At 40.5% G+C, this 19,287-nt stretch overlaps 1 protein-coding gene across 1 annotated transcript in view; it reads left to right on the top strand.

The window, feature by feature from the left end:
* The first annotated feature begins 220 nt into the window (after positions 1-220).
* LOC109915928 (clustered mitochondria protein homolog) overlaps positions 221-19,287 on the top strand; it is a 44,859-nt gene continuing 25,792 nt past the window's right edge. Inside the window, exons 1-4 of the mRNA XM_048611730.1 lie at positions 221-373; positions 13,678-13,859; positions 14,667-14,838; positions 18,794-18,937. Of these exons, the coding sequence (XP_048467687.1) occupies positions 247-373; positions 13,678-13,859; positions 14,667-14,838; positions 18,794-18,937 (625 nt within the window). The 5' untranslated portion in view covers positions 221-246. The remainder of the gene's footprint in view (positions 374-13,677; positions 13,860-14,666; positions 14,839-18,793; positions 18,938-19,287) is intronic.

Raw genomic sequence — 19,287 nt, 5'->3', positions numbered from 1 at the left:
ACTTTGGTTCAATTACTGTACTTTTGACTAAACTTAATACTAACTATTTATTTCGATGACTGTTCCCCGTTGGATCTATCCTTCGCTTTCACATCACTAATTTTTGGGCTAGAGCCAGAAACCCGTCTCTCAGTCTGGGGAACACACCCACCCACCTGGTTTCCATGGAAATATGACCATATTTGAAAATTGGGTGTCGCCCTCTTCTAACGAGTGCAATGCTAGGGTGAGGCTAGTTACTTGTACATGGAGAGAGAGATAGTTTGTTTCAGAGAAGATAAGAAGGGGGACATGGTGAGTAAACGTGCGGGGAATGAAGCGGGGGAAACAGCCAGCGGCCGCCTCAAGAATGAGCTACCAGGGAGTGGAATAGGTAAGAATATGGATCCGAAACGTAGCTGCAAAAGGCAGCTCGAAGTTACTGTACGGGATCGAGAACACCTAGGGCGAGACAGCGCTGGGTGTGAGAGGAAGTGAAATCCGGTCAGAAAATAATCAATAACGAACAGGGCGGTGCACGACACCTTAAATAAAATAGAGGAGGAATGAAAAAAGAAAGGAGTGAAAGTAGTGAGAGGCTGAGTGGTAATCTTGTTTTTGTGAATGAGTAGGACAGAGACACATTCAATTCTAATTGTCCAACTGTTTAGATCATGTGGCTGATTGTAGATTTGAAATATTTCCTAATCATAGGGTTTAAAGGGATGCAGATCAAAAGTGTTCTAGATTGAATCTCTCGTGTTTAAGAGTTAGCTGGTAACTAGGAAGCAGCATTGGTGTACCAATTTGCCTCCACACACCTTGTGAAGGGTAGGGAGGGGAGAGGCAGTCAGGCATTTCTGCTTCTCATCAAAAATTAGGGACTCATGCTGGAGTGTGTGTGGCTGTTTATATGAGATCAGCATTTGGATTGGCTTTAACTTATCTCAGAGGTCAAAAATAGAATTGTTCAATGCTACAGCGCAAAGACAAAACTGTTCCTGCCAATGTATTTATCTGTGTGAATCTAGATAATTTCATTTGAGTCTTCCGCTCATTCTTCTCCTGACTGTCTTCTGTTGTTTCAAGCAACTGTTAATTACTTGAGGAAAAATATCTCCTACGTCTTAAACATGGTTGTGTAGATACATTTTGGTTAACTTACATTCATGAGTATTTCTACTAATAGAAGGAAAGAACAACCTGTCACTGCTTGCTTTATCATAATGTTGAACTTTAGTTGGCCACCCTTCACCTCAAGGTTGTGTGAAATATGTCAAAACTTCTTTAAAAGTTTTTTTTATAACTGTAATCCATTACCCCAGGAAATATGGTGACAAATTTGTGCTGCTTTTCATCCTTATATCTATGCTAAAGAGTGGGTGCTTAAAGGTATGCACAATGTTGCTTGCTTGATTAATTATTGACATTTTTACAATTTTGTGTCTTGTACAAGTTCAACATTAATTCTGTGCTTTTGCATTTGATACTCTGAATACAAACTCAACAATTTAATTAGTCACCTACAGGTTGCATTGCAGCAACTTGTCAAGGCTTCTCCAACAGCGCTTTCAAATCCACAACCTCTGCTACCTAGAAGGACAAAAGCAGCAGATCTTGGGAACGCCACCACCTGCAAAGTCCGTGCCAAACCATTTAGTCAAAATTCTGGAACTCCCTTTTTAACATTACTGTGTTGTGTGTATCTATATCTGAAGGATTGCAGCAGTTCTAGAAGACAGTCCATCACCACTAAGGGCAACTAAGGTTGGGCAATAAACATTGGCCTAGCAATGCCCATGTCTAATTAATGCATACAAAAAAAGCTGTCCATAGTTAACCTGTCTGGTAATGGCTTATACAGCTACACTTTAAAGTTCCTCTGCTCCATGTAAAATCTTATTACATGTTTCCCTACTCTAATTTCCAAAATGGATTATTGGACACTTCTGTACACTATGCAACAGCCTGATATCCTATCCATGGCCTACAGCCTTTGAAAATTATTATGGTTTTCCACCTTAATTAGGTTGGTGTCATGAGCAAATTCCAGTATTTTCTCCAAGCATCTCACCAATTGCTTATCACTTTCATACAGCCATTTTGAGCAGTTCTAATTTCACCCTTACTCATTGATGGGCCGAATAATCTTCTTGTGTGCCATTTTGACTTCATAATCTTTAACCTTCTGTCCTCTATACTTCTCTATCAACAAGGCACATTCCTATCATTCCAAATCCTTCTGTGTTTGTTTCAGATTTCACAGGGGGATTTTTTTCCAACACTTCTCGAAAATGATATATACACATCCATTGCATTTTATCTGAGACAACCAAAGCAAGACAAATTGTTTTATAATTTCCTAATCATTAACCTCCTTTTATATTACATTTGCCACTTGACACCCTCTAGTTCTGAGGTACTTTTTATTTTCCACAAACTAGTGGCATGATATACATGAAGTCTTGTTTACTTCCCTCTTTTCCCTCAAGATCCTTGGATACAAACAGTCTAATCCTAGATTTGTTTAGCTTGAGTCTGCACAACTTATTTAGTATTGTTCCTTTTGATTAGTTACTTTCACTGTTTTACAGAAATGTTTGGTGATTTTGCATTTCTGTGTCTGGGAGGCCATACTTAGCATTTCTTCACTCTAAATGGCAAGCCTTCACCCTTGTGATGTAATTCGTATCTTGATTAGCTTCTTACTACTAATCAAATATAGACATCCTTTTTATTGCTGTTGTTTCATGAAATCTTTCTCAAATAGTATTTGTCATTATGCATCATTTTCTCTGCTCTTAGATCACTTTCTTGTCATGCTTCGTTATCTGGAGCTTGTATCAAGTAATGCAGCTGCCTTGGAGTCGCAATATACTGACTGATAAACTACTTGTTTGTCAAAAAAAATCTTGTCCCACCACAAAGTGTAGCCTTCACCACAAGCATTGAATGGCATTGTAGATTGTAAAAATCCTCCAGAGAATGTCGGCTGTATTAGTAAAGGCATTGTAGATTGTAAAAATCCTCTAGAGGATGTGGACTGTATTAGTAAAACTTACAAAACTAAAATATATCCAAGTGTTCCAAAAGGCGCATGTGCAGGAGACGGAATCAATTACATTTTACAGAATACTGCTGACACTTGATTTTAATGTACATGAATCATTGTCATGTTAACTGGAATTTTGAATTTTGCCTGTTGATTTTGTTTTTAAAGTAATTTACAACGCAGCAGTGGTTACAGAACTTTGAAATTGATCAGCTTATGTTCAAAAGGCAAAGTGGAGAAAGCAGTTCAAGTTAAGATTTAGAATATCAGCAGGGATGAATTCTGTATTCATCAAAAGGCTTTTCTGGTTGTTGTTTCTGTATATCTAGCCTCCTTCTTCTCCTGCTATTTTTTATGCACCTGGAAAGATTGCAATGGTGGCCGTTGCTAATATTTACCCTGCAGCACTGGCAATTGCCATCTCTTGTATTGCAAAACGTGTAAAATTTCCTTTTGACTAATTAGTTTTGGCACTGGAGTACGCTATTTCAGACTAAGCTCTGATCTGCAAAACCAGGATTTAATCCAATTTATTGAATGAAATGTGTGGAGTTATTCTTATTAAGTTCCTTTTGGGCATTTTAAATCCATTTCATTGCAAATATGAACTCTGAACTGATAACCCCTGCAATGACTGGAACAATAAGGCCACATGAATTATCGGAAGGCTGAGTTCACAATGTTGTTAGAATTCTTTGGTGAATGGAAAATGTTCAGTGACTGTTTTCTGAGCTGCTGATAGACTTTAACCCTTCTGTAAAGTTGCTGTATCTTGAATGGGAGTGGCTGGTGACTGTTACTAGTTAGGAAGAGAATAATATTATTTCTTAGTGCCTGTCATTTGCCTGAGATAGTTTTCATTATATATGTGAGGAAGCGGCCAGAACTTGGTATGGGAGATTAGACCAGAAGAGGTAAAGAATGTTTGTTCCTGAATTTAAGCAGTTAATGCAGACACTCGAATGGTAGGAGTGTGAGGGATACAAGAGTGGGACAAGGAGTATACAGTCAAAGTGCAAGTGAAAGTTTAACATTATTATCACAGAAGGAGATTGCCTGTTTATGCAAATTGGTAGTTACTTAGTTGAGTACTATACCAACTTTTTTGTATGTTAAAAAATAATTATTGACATAAATTGTAGTTTGTGGGTGTGCTGTCTCAACAGTACAGAGAGCTTACTGATGCTAGGATAGTGCAGAGCAGAGCACAGTAGACTACTGTATACAACTGGCTGCTGAGAATCACAGTTGCCAGCCCCATATCCTCTGGCAATTAGCTAATGGATTGAACACAGCAAAAGGTTGGAACCTCTGGTTTCCCATGAAAATACTTTACATCAAAGTGCTTACAACATGACACATTTGGTCCAAAGTAACCATGCCAGGGTTCATGCCGCACTTAAGTCTCCTCCCCAATTTTTTACCTAACCCGAACAACGTAAGACAACAATGCTGGAAGCTGTTTGCAGTAAACAACTCTGCATCCGTATTTCCACCCCCTCCCACCCAAATCATGGTCTAAAGGTGCCAGTGATTATATGATTGGATGACTTACACAATATTTATAACAGCACATGCTATTGTTTTTGATCTAGTGATTTGTTTGTACTACCTTCCCCACACCTGGATCTTTTTGAGTTCTCTGAAGGCAGGTCAGATTCACATTGCAGTGATCACCACCAAAGGGTAAGCCAAGGTGGAGCAGGTTCTGAACCCACCTGATCCTGAATGGGAATTGAACCCTATGCTGACCCTAATCTGCACCACACCAGTCAATTGGCCAGTTGAGCCAAATGTGTCCCCCCCACCCCACCCTGACAAGAAGAATTTGCTGGTTGATACTCAACCTGTTTGGCATCCTATGAATGTACCTGCCATGGCAACATATCCTAGAGTGGGATTGAACCTGGTGCTTCTGACTCAGTGGCAGAGACATTACCTACTGCACCACAACACCTCCTTTCCCCCAACGGATATCAATTAGATGTCCCTCAATGACATTAAAGGCGTTGTCATATGGTGCATTTTAGGAAAATTGTGGCACATTGTTGCCTTAGCATTCTAACCTACTTACATTTCTATCTGGGACAGTGTGCCAAGCAAAAACATAGCCAGAGAATTTGTCATCACAATCTGGAATGGCCAATATAAAACAAGTGTTACATTGGCCATTTTATATTTCAAAGGCTAACCCATTTTGGAAAGACAGGACAAATCACATCAACTGGAATGTCCTTCCATTTTGTAGAAGCACCTTGCGTTGGAAAAGAGACACTGCCTCCAGCCATCTGCAGAAGCCATCTCTTCTGGAAAGTTTCAGATCGTTCAGGTGTCCGGTGTCCTGTAACATGCTGTCCCTGAGGTCAAAGCCATCATTCTTAGCATTGCTGGAACTTGTTTGTAGCAATAACAAAGAAGAGACAGTGTGAAGTACAAGTTGGTTTGAGTTGATTTATCTGACTTTCTTCCCAAGGATTTAGCATGAGATTCTGACTATACTGTGAAGTATTAGATTAATACCTTTCATGGCAGACTGTGAACTTTCCAGGCGACATTCGATGGACATTTATATGCAGTATTTATACCATGGTTCATATCTTCCACTTCAGTGTTCTATGGTACTAGTTCCTAGTGGGGTAATTTGATAAACATAATATCAAAATATATTATTTGGGAACATGTCAAAAATAATTTTAGACTCAGCAAAGATTTGCAGGTGAGGTGAATTGGCCATACTAAATTGCCTGTAGTGTTCAGGGATGTATAGATTAGGTGGGTTATAGGGGTATGGGTCTGGGTTGGATGCTCTGAGGGTCGGTGTGGACTTGTTGGGCTGAAGGGCCTGTATCCACATTGTAGGGATTCTATGATTCTATGATTCTAAAGTGAAAAGTTGGACAAAATAAGAACAAAATAGCTTTAAACTCGGTCATTGTTAATACTGCATGGTCTCTGGATCCATGACCTTGGTATCTTCCTTGTGTTACCATTACAATCAAGCTAGGCGACCAATTTGGTTCAATGAGGAATCAAGGTGAGCATGCCTAGAACAACTCCATGCATACGTAAAAATGAGGTGTTGACCCGGCAAAGGTACAACATAAATAGCAAAATCAGCATGTTGTAAAGAAAACTATCTACTCCCACACTTAAATAGATTGGATCAAAACACTGATATCCTGCTCGATTAGGATTGATGATGAGTGATTAAGCAAGTGATCATGCTCCTCCTGAAAGATGATGAATGCAGCATACCTAGCACAGCATTGGCAACCATCTTCAGTCAGCTAAGCCAAATGGATGATGCATCTTTGCCTTTACCTGAGGTCCCCAACATCATAAATGGCAGTCTTCACCCGATATGATTCAATCCATGTGATAACAAGAAACGGCTGAGCAAACTGGACATGGCAAAACTGATGGGGCCCAAGAACATCACAATTTGTATTGCTGAAGACTTCAGCTCCAGAACTAGCTGTGCACCCAGCCAATCTGATCTGTAGAGCTACAAAACAGGCATTTGCCAGCAATGTGGAAAATTACCCAGGAATATCCTGTTAATAACAAGCAGGAAAAATCCAACACATCCATTGACCTTCCTGTTAGTGTATTCTCAAATATCAGCAAAATGATTGATGGTCTTAGAACAAAGAAAATTACAGCACAGGAACAGGGCCCTTCGACCCTCCAAGCCTGGACCGACATGCTGCCCATCACAACTAAAACCCCCTACCCTTCTGGGGATAGTATCCCTCTATTCCCATCCTATTCAGGTATTTATCAAGACACTCTTTAAAAGTCACTATCGTATCTGCTTCCACTACCTCCCCTGGCAGCGAGTTCCAGGCACCCACCGCCCTCTGTGTAAAAAAAATCTCGTACATCACCTTTTAAACTTTGCCCCTTGCACCTTAAGCTTATGCCCCCTAGTAACTGACTCTTCCAACCTGGGAAAAAGCTTTTGACTGTCCACAATGTTCATGCCTTTCATAATCTTGTAGACATCTATCAGGTCACCCCTCAACCTCTGTCGTTCCAGTAAGAACAACCCAAGTTTCTCCAACCTCTCCTCATACCTAATGCCCTCCATACCAGGCAACATCCTGGTAAATCTTTTCTGTACCATCTCCAAAGCCACTACATTCTTTTGGTAGTGTGGCGTCTTGTTTCAGTACTGAGGTGTATCGTTTACTAAGTAGCAAGTTGTTTCCAGAAATCTCAATAAAAACCGAAAGAACTGCGGATGCTATGAATAAGGAACCAAAAAAAACGGTTCTGAGGAAGGGTCACCGGACCCAAAATGTTAACTCTGTTCTTTCCTTCACAGATGCTGCCAGACCTGCTGAGCTTTTCCAGCAACTTTGTTTTTGTTCCAGAAATCTCAAATTTGAGTTCGACCAGAACTCCTTTGAAACATGGTCCATGGATAAAAGAGCTGAATTTGAGAGGCGTGGTGAGGGCTGATGTTGTCAAACGGCATTTGATTGAGCGTGGCGTCAAGAAGAACTATTAAAATTGAAGTGGATGGGAATCAGGGTGGAAGCAGAGGAAGAAGGGTCTAGGCCCGAAACGTCAACTTTCCTGCTCCTCTGATGCTTCTTGGCCTGCTGTGTTCATCCAGCTCTACACCTTGTTATCTCTGTTCGTTGGCCTATTTTTCTCTGTAGAGATTTTGAACTGTGATGGTTCGGTTAAAAAAATACTTGCTCAATTCTGACATCCAGTTATCCTTTCCATTCCAGCTAATAGCCTGATTAAGTAACGTCAAATAAACAGCCTAACACAGCTTTGAGGTATAATACAACAAAGAACTGCAAATACTAGAGATCTGAAACAAAAACAGAAATTGCTGGCGAAATCCAGCAGGTCTGGCAGCATCTGTGGGAAGAAAGTAGAGACAATGTTTCGAATTCTGACTTGCATTCATCATGTAAATTATATAAATTTAAGCATATTGTGGAATTGATTCAGCTCGGTGCTGCAGTTCATTACACATAAGAGCCGTGTAGTTTTATCACTTTGCTGAGTTTTTAAGTGTCAGGCACAATTGAAACCATGTATGGAGTATTGGTAGCTCCTACAGTTAATGTCGTTTGGGAAAGGAAAACTGCTGGTCTTACCTCTTTTGGTCAGCATGTGACTGCCTAGGAAATGGTTGTGGCTGTTGGTCTGTTATCTCAGCTCCGGGACATCTCTGCAAGAGTTCCTCAGGGTAGTGTGCTACAGGTATGGTCTGGCTAACACTTTTTGTATAGTTGCAGTAGTCTTGTACTCCAACCCCCTTGAACATAGAACACCACAGCCCAGTGTCTGTCTAAATGACTGCTAAACATCACCATCGTATCTTCTTCTACCACCTCCCCTGCCATTGCATTCCTGGCAAAAACTGTGTTAAAAACTTGCCTTGCACATCTTAAAACTTTCCCCCTCTGACCTTAAACCCATGTCCCCTAGTATTTGACATTTCCACACTAGGAAAAGACTCTATAACCCTGTTCTGCCTGTCATAACTTTATTTACTTCAGTCAGGTTGCCCCTCAGCCTCTGACATTCTAGTGAAAACGGTCCAAGTTTGTCCAACGTTTCCTCACAGTTAATACACACTAATCTAGGCAACATCCTGGCAAAATTCTTTTGCACCCTCTCTAAAGCCTCCACATGCTTCCTAAAGTGTGGTGGCCACAATATTCCAATTATAGCCTAACTAAAGTTTTATACAGCTGCAACATGACTCACCAACATTTATACTCAATACCCCGACCAATGAAGGCCAGGATGCATATGCCTTCTTTACCAGCTTATCCACTTGTATTGCCACTTTCAGGGAGCTTTGGACTTGCACTCCAAGATACCTCTGTATATCAATACTCCTAAGGGTCCTACCATTTACTGTATACTTCCCTCTTGCCTTTGACCTCCCAAAATGCATGACCTCATAGTTGTTCGGATTAAACTCCATCTACCATTTATCTGCCCAACTTTCCAACTGACCTATATCTTGCTGATTCCTTTGACAGCCTTCCTCACTAGTGACAACTCCACCAAAAACTTATTAATCATACCACTTACATTTTTCATCCAAATCATTTATGTATGTGTATGTGGGTATATATTACTAACAGAGATCCCAGCACTGATCTTTGCAGAACACCACTGGTCACAGACCTCCAGTCAGAAAAACACCCCTCCACAACTACCCCAGGTCCTCTATGACCAATCCAATTTGAAATAAGTGCCAACATTCCATTAGCCTTCCTGATTATCTGCTGCCACAGTGTACTACATTTCTGTGTTTCATGCACAAGTACCCAAAGTCCCTTTTGTGTTGCAGCTTTTCTCCATTTAAATAATACCGTTTTTTTTCCCTTCCAAAATATACAACCTCACATTTTCCACTATTATTCTCCATTTTCCAAGTTTTTGCCCACTTATGTAATCTATCTGTATCTCTCTGTAAACTGTTTGTAGCCCCCTTGCAACTTGCCCTTTCACCTATTTTTGTGCCATTTGTAAATCTGGCTATTGTACTTCTATCCTCCAAGTCATTAATCTATATTGTAAACATTTGTGGTCTAGCACTGATCCTTGTGGAATCCCACTGGTCACGGTTTGTCAACCTGAAAAAGAACCCCTTATCTCCACTCACTGTTTCCTGTCTATTAGCTAATTCTCTATCCATGCCAATATACTACCTCCCAACATCATGGGGGTCTTACAACTAAACCTATTGAGAAGTCCCCTGTTGAACACCTTCTAGAAATCAAAATACAATACATCTACTATTTTCCTCCTATCCATTCTGGATGAGACTTCCTTGAAAAACATGAATAAATTGTCAAATAAGATTTCTCTTTTATGAAATTATTCCCTTGGAGTGTTGAAATCAGACTCTCCTCTCATGACAGCTTTGTCCTGGGAAGGCACAGTTGCAAGTTGCATTGTTTGAGTTCCTGCCTGGACAGCCTGGTACCACCAGTCATGTTCCATTTAGTCTGTGGGGATAGTTCAGCAAAGCCAAGAGCAGTGTTCCCTATTACGTCTTGTGGGGAAGATAAATACATTCTTACCAACCGCTCCTTAAATGTACTCATTCTATGTGAAATACTGCATTACCCATTCTCTCTCCCTCAAACCATACTGCTCCCATTCTCGTGGCTGAGAATTTCAAATATCTAAGCAGCTGATTTTGAGTAATATAGCCATCACTTGTTCTAAACGTTTTGGGGCCTAATTCTCACTGGCCACTTTATTCATTAACTCCTTCTACTTTGTTATGATCTCCTCATCTCCCCATACTCTGCACCCCCTGTAGGAAAGAATAAGTTAACAAAATCCTTTGAATTTGGTGTGACAGTAAAACCTCTGTGGTCTGGTGCTTTAGAGGAATGATTTGAGAATTGAAAATCTGCAGCTACTAATCTGTAGCCTATTCTGTGTTGCCAATCTCTCCATTTTCCAATGGATAGATCACAGTGCATTATCAGTAGCTCTCTACACCAGCTGTCTACTGTCTATTACAGGATAGTACACACCTTCCTCACCATGCATAGCATAGCAACCTGCCTATCTTGGGCAAATGCCACAAACCTTGTATCATTTCCATTTAAGGCAACAGTGTAAATCATTGGATTCAGCTGAGAAGATTTTGGAACCAAACCAGAGACTACATCATTTTAATCAGCAGACATTGGGGATAAAGCCAACAACCCACATGTGTACCATCATGAAACAGAAACACTTTAAAAATCATGTGTGCCGCATGCATTGCACCATTAAAATCTATTAAATATACTGGCAATTTCTGACACACTTTGTTTTCTCACTTTCCTTTCTTGCTCTACATCTCCCATTTGTTGTCTTCCTTGGCGTCAGAAACAGATATGACTATTAAAGCAGATATTTAATCATCCTTAATTGTATGATTGAAGTCAGGAGCAGGAGGATTGCTGATATAGATCTGCAGCAAGTATAATTAATTGCATGGCTGCTACCTGCCTCTCTCTACTTGTTATAACACCCATGGTTTATAGTAGGATATTTGCCCCAGCAAAAATGTGCCTGCACACCCACTCTACACCCACAGTACTCCATGGTCTTTCAAGAGAAATATGTGAAAGATTTTCAACAAACTTAAATGAATGAGATCAAGTCCAGCATTTAAAGAATGCTGTTGGGTGGTATAATGGAGAGTAAGTAAATGATTTGCTGCTGACTCAGTGTTAAAGTGAAGGATTGAGTTTTAAGGTTTTGTGTATGATTAATTCTCTTTTGCAAAATTGATATTATTTTGTGAGAAATGGCAAAAACTAGCATCTGCTCTGTAAGGAGTAGATCAAGCAAGTTAAACCTTTTCTCTCACATTGATGTATGATGTAGTTTGGAACATTTAAGTGGGAAGACCAGTTTTGTAGTTCCCCATTTCAGTGCAGTATTCTGATAAACCTGGCTGATTGGGATATTTTGGGTGGATCTGTCAAACGCAAGCTGCGGTAACGTGATATAGTGCTTTGTAATACAAGCTGCAACATATCTCCATGTAAATAATTGTTTGGCGGTACAGAACTCAAGTATTGCAGAAAAATGCCACATGTTATCAAAGCTTTTCATCCTGCTTTGAACAGGATAATTTATTAGTCATACCAAAGTAAAGGGAAAACTATATTGGATCAGATGTGAGTGCCAACTGTTTGGTGAGTGGGCTATGGTAGAGGTGTACCATGGATAATGCACCATTTAATGATGATCTCAATCAAATATATTGAAATTTTAAACGAGGCATTGCTGTGAAAAATTAACCAGAGAATTGCTGTCACCTCTTTTCTTGAATTGTAACAGGCACAGTCCGTGTACATTTTCTATTTGTGTGCAAAGAACAGGGCACTGTGCATTGATATATGTAGCTTCTAGTACAGGAAAGTGCAACCTATTGTGAGCCAAATGATGTAAATTGATTGTCAGTGTAATTCTTTACATACTCACAATTAATGAGCAAAGGCAGTCCAATTGTGGAGTCGCATCCTATATTGGACATTGTGCTGAGAGTCTTGCAAACATGGTCTGGTTAGCTATGGTTTGTACCCCGCTTTTGCAAACAACTGAGGTTGTGCTTTTTGATATGATCCACTAGTGTGCAGTCTACACATATAGCATCACACCATCACTGAAATTCATATACCACATTACTCATTTATGTGATAGCAGAATGACTTTTTGGCTTGATGGTGGCACCCTGTTAGTGCTGAACGTGAAATGTGATTCCGTGACTGAACAGCATTTTCTAAATTATCCCGAGTGTGCGAAGAATTACACTTACCTTATATTGGTACCCCGTAGTTATTGACATCTCTGCTTACAGAAATTGGTTCTTGCAATCCATTCCATCTAGACCACTCAAATTTTCATTCACCTTAATTAAATCACCCGTCAACCTATCCAATTTTTTATCATAGTTAAAATTCTCCATTCCTGGTAATGTCTATATTGATTTCCTCTGTACCATCTATACTGTATTCATATTCTCCATGAAATGCATGGTCGGATTTGTATGCAGTACTCTCAATTTGCTCTAAATAGTATTCTCTACTGTTCTAACGTAACATCCCTGTGCTTATACTTTGTGTTAGCTGATGATGGAAAGCATCCAGTATGCCTGTTTGTGCTACCCTGCACCCCCTGTTTTGTTTGCCCTCTCTAAATGCAATACCTCACATTTCTACAGATTGAACTCTATATTTACCACTTTTTAGCTTGACCACCTGACCAGTCCATTCATATCTTCCTGCCGTTCACAGCTCTTCCTCCTCACTATTAACCACACTATCAATTTCTGTACCATCTGCAAACTTCTTAATCATGCCCACTAGTTTAAATTTAAATCATTGACCATGTAGTATGAGCAGCAAGGAATCTAGTATGGAGCCCTGCAGAACCGCATAGGAAATAACCTTCCAGCCACAAAGTACCTGTGGTCATTGCCTTTTGCCTTCTGCCACTGGTGTGGTTGCCTTTAGGTTCAATTTGTCATTTTCTCTTGGATCGCACGAGCTTTGAATGATCTGATTAGTATGCCACAATGTTCAGCCCAGAGATGAGTATGAGGCCATGACCGAGGTATGATGTCAGGTTCATATTGGTACCCTTGCATTGAAGTGCCCAATTAACCAACCCGCAGGAAATCAAGGAGCAAACATGGAAACATGCCTCTGGCTTCTTATAAGACCATGCCTGGGCCTACAATGACACAATTGGGTACAAATACAGTTTTTCACCATTGGGAGATTCTGGGAGTTTATTAAGGAAAATAACCAGGGAGGGGAGTTGAAGTGAGTTTTCTGTCATTGCATATACAAGAACTGTCCCTGGAACTGGCTTTATTCAAGTGCATTGTAAATTTGATAATTATGCCGCAATTGATGATGTATCACTGATCAAACAGATGTCAACCTCACAAACCCCAAGCAACTGTAATCTAGCACCATTGGCTTGGATCCAGATTTATCCCTCGTGATCCCTAAATAGCAGCTATAAATTATGTATTTATGTTTCATGTTTTCTGTTGCAGTGTACGATTGTTTACTTTAAAATTTAATGTTCACGGTTCCTAGGCTTTGTTTCTTAATTGTTTATTCTTTATTCTTTCATTGCAGATGCTGAGGGTAGTGAAGCTCTCTGTAATGGAAAAGACTCAGAGGTGACTCTGCCAGTGGATAATCTAATCACCAATGGTGCTGCTGATGTGCTTACAAATGGCGTGGTGGAGGTCACTCCCACTCCAAACACGCTTAAAATCAAGATTCATGTGCCTGGATGCGACACCATTAGCTTACAAGTAGGTTCTTAGTAGTGTTGATTTACCATTTGGATTTCCTAACACCATCTCTCAACAACCACAACCTTCTTTATAAAAAAAATCAGGTAAAGAGAAAAGCCTCCAGGTGGTGTACTCAAAAAGAAGCTGCACACAAAACTACAGAAGATATTCTGGAAGCAGTGACCAAGAACTTGGTCAAAGGGGTGAATTTTGGTTTGGGCATTACAAAATAGGCAGAAAAGTTTGGAGTGTTTCCAGAGTGTGGGGCCCCAGAAATGCTGCAAATATGACTGACTTTCGTGGCTGAAAGGAGAGGGATTGCTGCAAATGAGCTGAGAGTCAGAATGGAGAGTCCGAGGGAGATGGTAGCACAGGAAGAACTTGGAGAGAAAGGAAGCGGCAAAGTTATGCTTGGTAATGATTTTTTTTAAATGAGGCAATAAAAGCCTGGTAGCCAATGTCAGTAAGGTCAGGAGTTGATGGGTTTGGATGAAATGATAGCTGTGAAGAATTGGAGGGTGATTAGGAACTGGGTAGATAAGAGATGGCAAAGCCTGGATGATGAGTTAGCAACAAATAGACCACTTTGTAGAACCTGTAGTTTGCTAATTTTGGAAATTTTGAAGAGGCTGTACATCACAATTATCACTTGAAGGTGACCAACATATATATTCGTAGTATTTGCTTTGACTCCAATCTGTAAAATGTCCATTTGGCATGACAAACCACCCAGTTATTTTAAGTGGTTTGTTCAGAGACCGTTGATAAGGACGTGGGATTTGCTGATTGTACCTCAAAACAAATCAGAATGTGTCTTTTTTCTAGGTGCCCTTTGAGGAGATGGTCCAGGAGATCATCCAGATTCTGATGGAACGTGAGGACACATGTCATCGGACCTGCTTCTCACTTCAGCATGATGGCAACATTCTGGATAACCTTGCGGGGTTGGCAAGCATAGAAGGACTGAAGGATGGATCAATTCTCCGAGTGGTAGAAGGTAAAGGGAGGCACTTTGTTAAAGGATGTTTGGTGTCTTAGCTAGATTGCCTACAAGCTTCATTTATTCAATACTCAATTGATAATAACTCATCAGAAATGTAGGGGTAGGAGTTACAATATTGTAGCTTGGTTTGTTCTCATAATTCCTCACTTATTGATGACCTAGTTTTGGCTGTGCTGTCATTGGGAACAGATGGATGTCCTCTGAGTGAGTGACAATTACTAAAGTTTAAGCTGTAAGTGGCAGAATATGTGGATACAGATCACCTGCCCAGGTTTTCAGCTAGAGCCAATACATTGTATCCGCAGACCAAAGAGTGCTGTAACATGGGGAAGGGGTTTCATGGAGTGATTTTTGGGTTCAAACCAAAATATATGCAGAAGTTAAATTGAGGAGAATAATTGGTCAATGAATGGAAAGACTGGACCTTCTTTTGTGGTATTCATTATATGTTAAAATGCTGAATGCTTTGAAGATGCTAAACATATTTACCAATAAGTGATGTTGTAAATATAGTTTCATATGTCTGCTGTACACTTTGAGAAGTCCCAATGAATTTGTTGCTTACCATGCGTAGAGACGATGCCTTCTCAAGAACTGGAAACCAGCAGTTGCAATTGAAAATGTGTTATGAAACTACAAAGGTCCCAAACATACAAGAATTCCTTAATTGTACCACATAATCAATGTAAAACCAAAACAAAAGTTTTGATCAAAAATATGATAGAGATGCAAAGTGAGTTTGCAGTGCAACACGAGAAAATATCAAAACTCAGTTGCAGTTGAGGATGGGAGCTGAGATCAAAACGCAGCCACTAGACTTCATTAACTTATTCTAAGAAAGTGAAGATGAAGCATTCAATGAAGTGAGACAGCTTCAATATTGGAATCCAATCTCTTCATGGTAAAGCAAAAAATTTGAATGCAACTCAATAGTGTAACACCTCCATCATGCCAAGAACAAATTTCAAACTTTCTTCTCAATGAACAGCATCTACACCCATTGAACAGAACACATTTATCCCAGTTGAAGAAACTCAGTCCACTGGAGGTAGAAGTCACTCTCACATCAAGTTAACTCTTCTTGTATTGTTTACCTTTCTCTCCACTCAGTCACTGAGAAGGAACATGGCACCACTATCCCATTTTCTCTTTCTCATCCACTTGCCTTTTCCCCCCCTTTTCCACTCCCCATCCCACAAGGTAAATAGAGGAAGCAGCACAGAGCAGTCAGTCAGTTATGGCCACCCCTAGGGAAAGAAGTTGGTCCTTTGAAAAAGAAAAGGGCTGTGAAGGATTCTCAACCATCAACATACGGGTACCATTGGGTTTGTTTGAGGTGAAAGACGGGTGGCATTGCAGGATGCGAGCACTTTCCTGGAACCATGAGGACATAGGAGAAGGAGGCAAAGCTTCCAAACACAATTGAGAGTCCACCTGAGTTCAAGGAAGGCAACTGCTGGCAATGAGAACGTATCTTTAATTTCGGATCTAGTGGTGGTAAGGAGAAATGTCCTTTGCAGGAAGGGCAGAGCCATGAGAAAGGCAGAAGAGAAGGAAGAACAAAAAGGCAGCAGAGGCTATACTTTTAGCATAGGATCTTCCATCAATGATGGAACTTTATGGATACACAAGAAAACCACTGCTTTAGGAGACCCAGGCAGATTATCACCAAAATCTGTGTCCTCATTTCAGATGACTCACTTTACAGCAGTGCTTGCTCTTTCCTACCAGTAGCCATCAATGACACTGTGTCCTTTGAACACTTGCAAATTTCGGCTTCTTCCACTAGCTTGTTAGTGGTTCAGAAGTGGCTATGCACCATTGTGCCTCACTGGTCATTAATTCCCATTTAGTGAGCATTGGATGGTCCTATCATTTCCAGATTGAGCCTTGGAGGGCAGTGGGTTTTGTCTTGATCTTGAAATCTTTAGGGTGCAGAGCATTATCAATTGCACTGAGTGAGATTCATCAATAGAGAGGTCTTCTTCTTCTGCGATGTTAAGCTGGGCTATGAACTCCAACAAGAGATTCCTGCTTGTACACTTGCTTTCACTACTTGCTCACTCACTCACTCATTCACCTTACTTGCTCACCTCGCTCACCTCACTCACTTACCCACTCCCCCATCCGCCATCCACCACCTTCACAAAGTATGGGGATATCTCTTGAAGAGGTAGCTTTGCATGAGTCTTTGTGAGAAGCTCAGAGGCACAATAACAGAAGTTACTTGTTCACAAGAACCACCATTAATGTGTGGTGTCCTACAGTACAGTCCAGCAGGGGTTCACTTGTTGGGATGGTCTGCTGCTTTCTTCACAACATGATCTACTAGAGAGGCCTGGAATTGGAGGACAGTGATGTACGAGATTGAGAACTCATTAGAGGAAGAGGACCATGTCATGGAGGACGAGGAGGAAGAAGAGGCAGGACACAAAGGTGCCCAGGCCGCACAGGAAAGAAGCGAGGCCCCCAGTGGAAGGCTCAATGTCAAGGTTTGTCTGATCCAAGCATGTTTCCATTGAGGCACTCTTACTACAAATGAGGAATGTACATCATTGTAGAGGTTTCACTGTCCTCGTTAAAGAATCCTTTTTGTCACTTCATCCCTCTTGTCACTGTCTTGGTTAATAGAAGTTCACACGTTTGCCATCAACTTTCAGTATTTACATGATGTTTAAAAATAGGAAAAGTGCCCAGTTAGGTGAAAAAAAGCAATGACCTACTTAATGTCCTGTTAGATGGGGTGGCTTCTGTCTCAGCCACTACTACCCAGCATTCCACTTGGGACCTTGGATCTATTCGAAGAGTAGAAGCCTCAGTAATGCAAGCCTTCCAAGAGCAGCTGAATTTTTGGCTGCTGTTGGATGGGACACAGGCACTGCATCCTATACACTGCACACTGTATTCGCCCCCTCTGCAGGGATGCCCATCATTCCTCTCCTGACTCTGTGGTCAGCCACGTCCATTGATCCCTCCTCCACGCTGCTGACAGTGCATAGTTTGTGAACCTCTTCTCTGTTCTGCACCTTTTTTTTAGGTATAACAGACTTTCGTTTCCTGCAAGGACAGAAGGAGAAAGAACATATCTGGCATCCTTGATCAAAGAGTGTTTCAAGTACATTAGCTTGCTATCTCAATACCAAGGCTCTGAACTGGGAACATACAGTGTTGCATCCTGGAGTAGCATTCATCCTCAGGCTTCTCATGTGGAGTGTCTGCCGGAGATTAAACACCAAAGGCTTTCACCATGGTCTAGCATGCATTCACCTTTCCAGAGTGAAGCAGGTCATTGAACCTTTCTTGCACAGTGGCCAATTCTCCTTCCTCCTGATGTTATTTGTAAGACCATCACTTCTGCACAGAACAAGAAAGTGGAACTTGACTTGCTAGTCTATATGGCGCAGTATTATAACAACATGTTTTAATTATGCATCTACTGCCTTACCTTGAGGTTGCTAATTTAGATCCATTTTTTGAAATTTATTTTGTAAACATTTGTATTTCATTTGAATAGCTCTCTTTCCTGCTACCTGTGATGAGTTCTTCCAGAAAATGATCAGCGTCTGTTGGATCTTCATTTAAAAGAATTGTTCTGTGAATAAATTGCAAGCATTGTCACCAAGCTTTCAATGTTAAACATGGGAACAGGAATACAGTCTTCAGCCCCTCAACTCATTCCAACACTCAGATCATTATCCCATCTACTTGCCTCGGTTCTGTAATCTTTAGTTTATTAATGTTAGTTGTTAAATTTTTAGTTGACATCCCAACCTCAAAAGTTTTTTTGGAGGGTGGGGGAGTGTGGTAAATAGTTTCAGATTTCTATTACACAATTTTTATTGTGTGTTTTCTGATTGTTCTTTATTCTTTTGGAGTTTTGTAGTTTACGGTGGAGGTGTATTGTGCTCTGGCACGGCATTGAAGTGTCTTTTTTCTGTTTCTGCCTCAGAACCATATACTGTCCGAGAGGTTAAGATTCACGTCCGTCACATCCGGGATCTGTTGAAGTGTCTGGATCCTGTTGATGCTTATAATGGCATTGAGTGTAATTCCTCTTCTTTCTTAACCACGATCTCTGAGGGAGATATTGCAGGTATGATTTGTGCAAGTACTTTGTTATGAAAAGGAGATTGGGTAATAGAGTAAGTTAGCATGATGATGTGATTAGATACAGTGTAGATTGATAGGATGAAAGCCTCTTACATTGTGAGTTGATGAACCTGGTTTTTTTGTCACTATTATTCAACAATTCTATATGAATTTGGGCAGTCTCAAAACTAATATCCAGAAGCATGTAATCCAGAGCGCATGATGACCTCATCTGGAAACCAATTTGCAATCTTATTCAATTGATGAGATTGCTGGTGATTTTATGATTTATGTGTGTTATGTCTTTAAAAATTAGCTTTTCATGCTGAAAGACAAATGCAAGAGACTTGGTGC

This window comes from Rhincodon typus, chromosome 24 (genome assembly GCF_021869965.1).
Source record: "Rhincodon typus isolate 14 chromosome 24, sRhiTyp1.1, whole genome shotgun sequence".
In the NCBI taxonomy this organism is placed as follows: domain Eukaryota; kingdom Metazoa; phylum Chordata; class Chondrichthyes; order Orectolobiformes; family Rhincodontidae; genus Rhincodon; species Rhincodon typus.
This window is presented reverse-complemented; position numbering and strand designations above follow the sequence as displayed.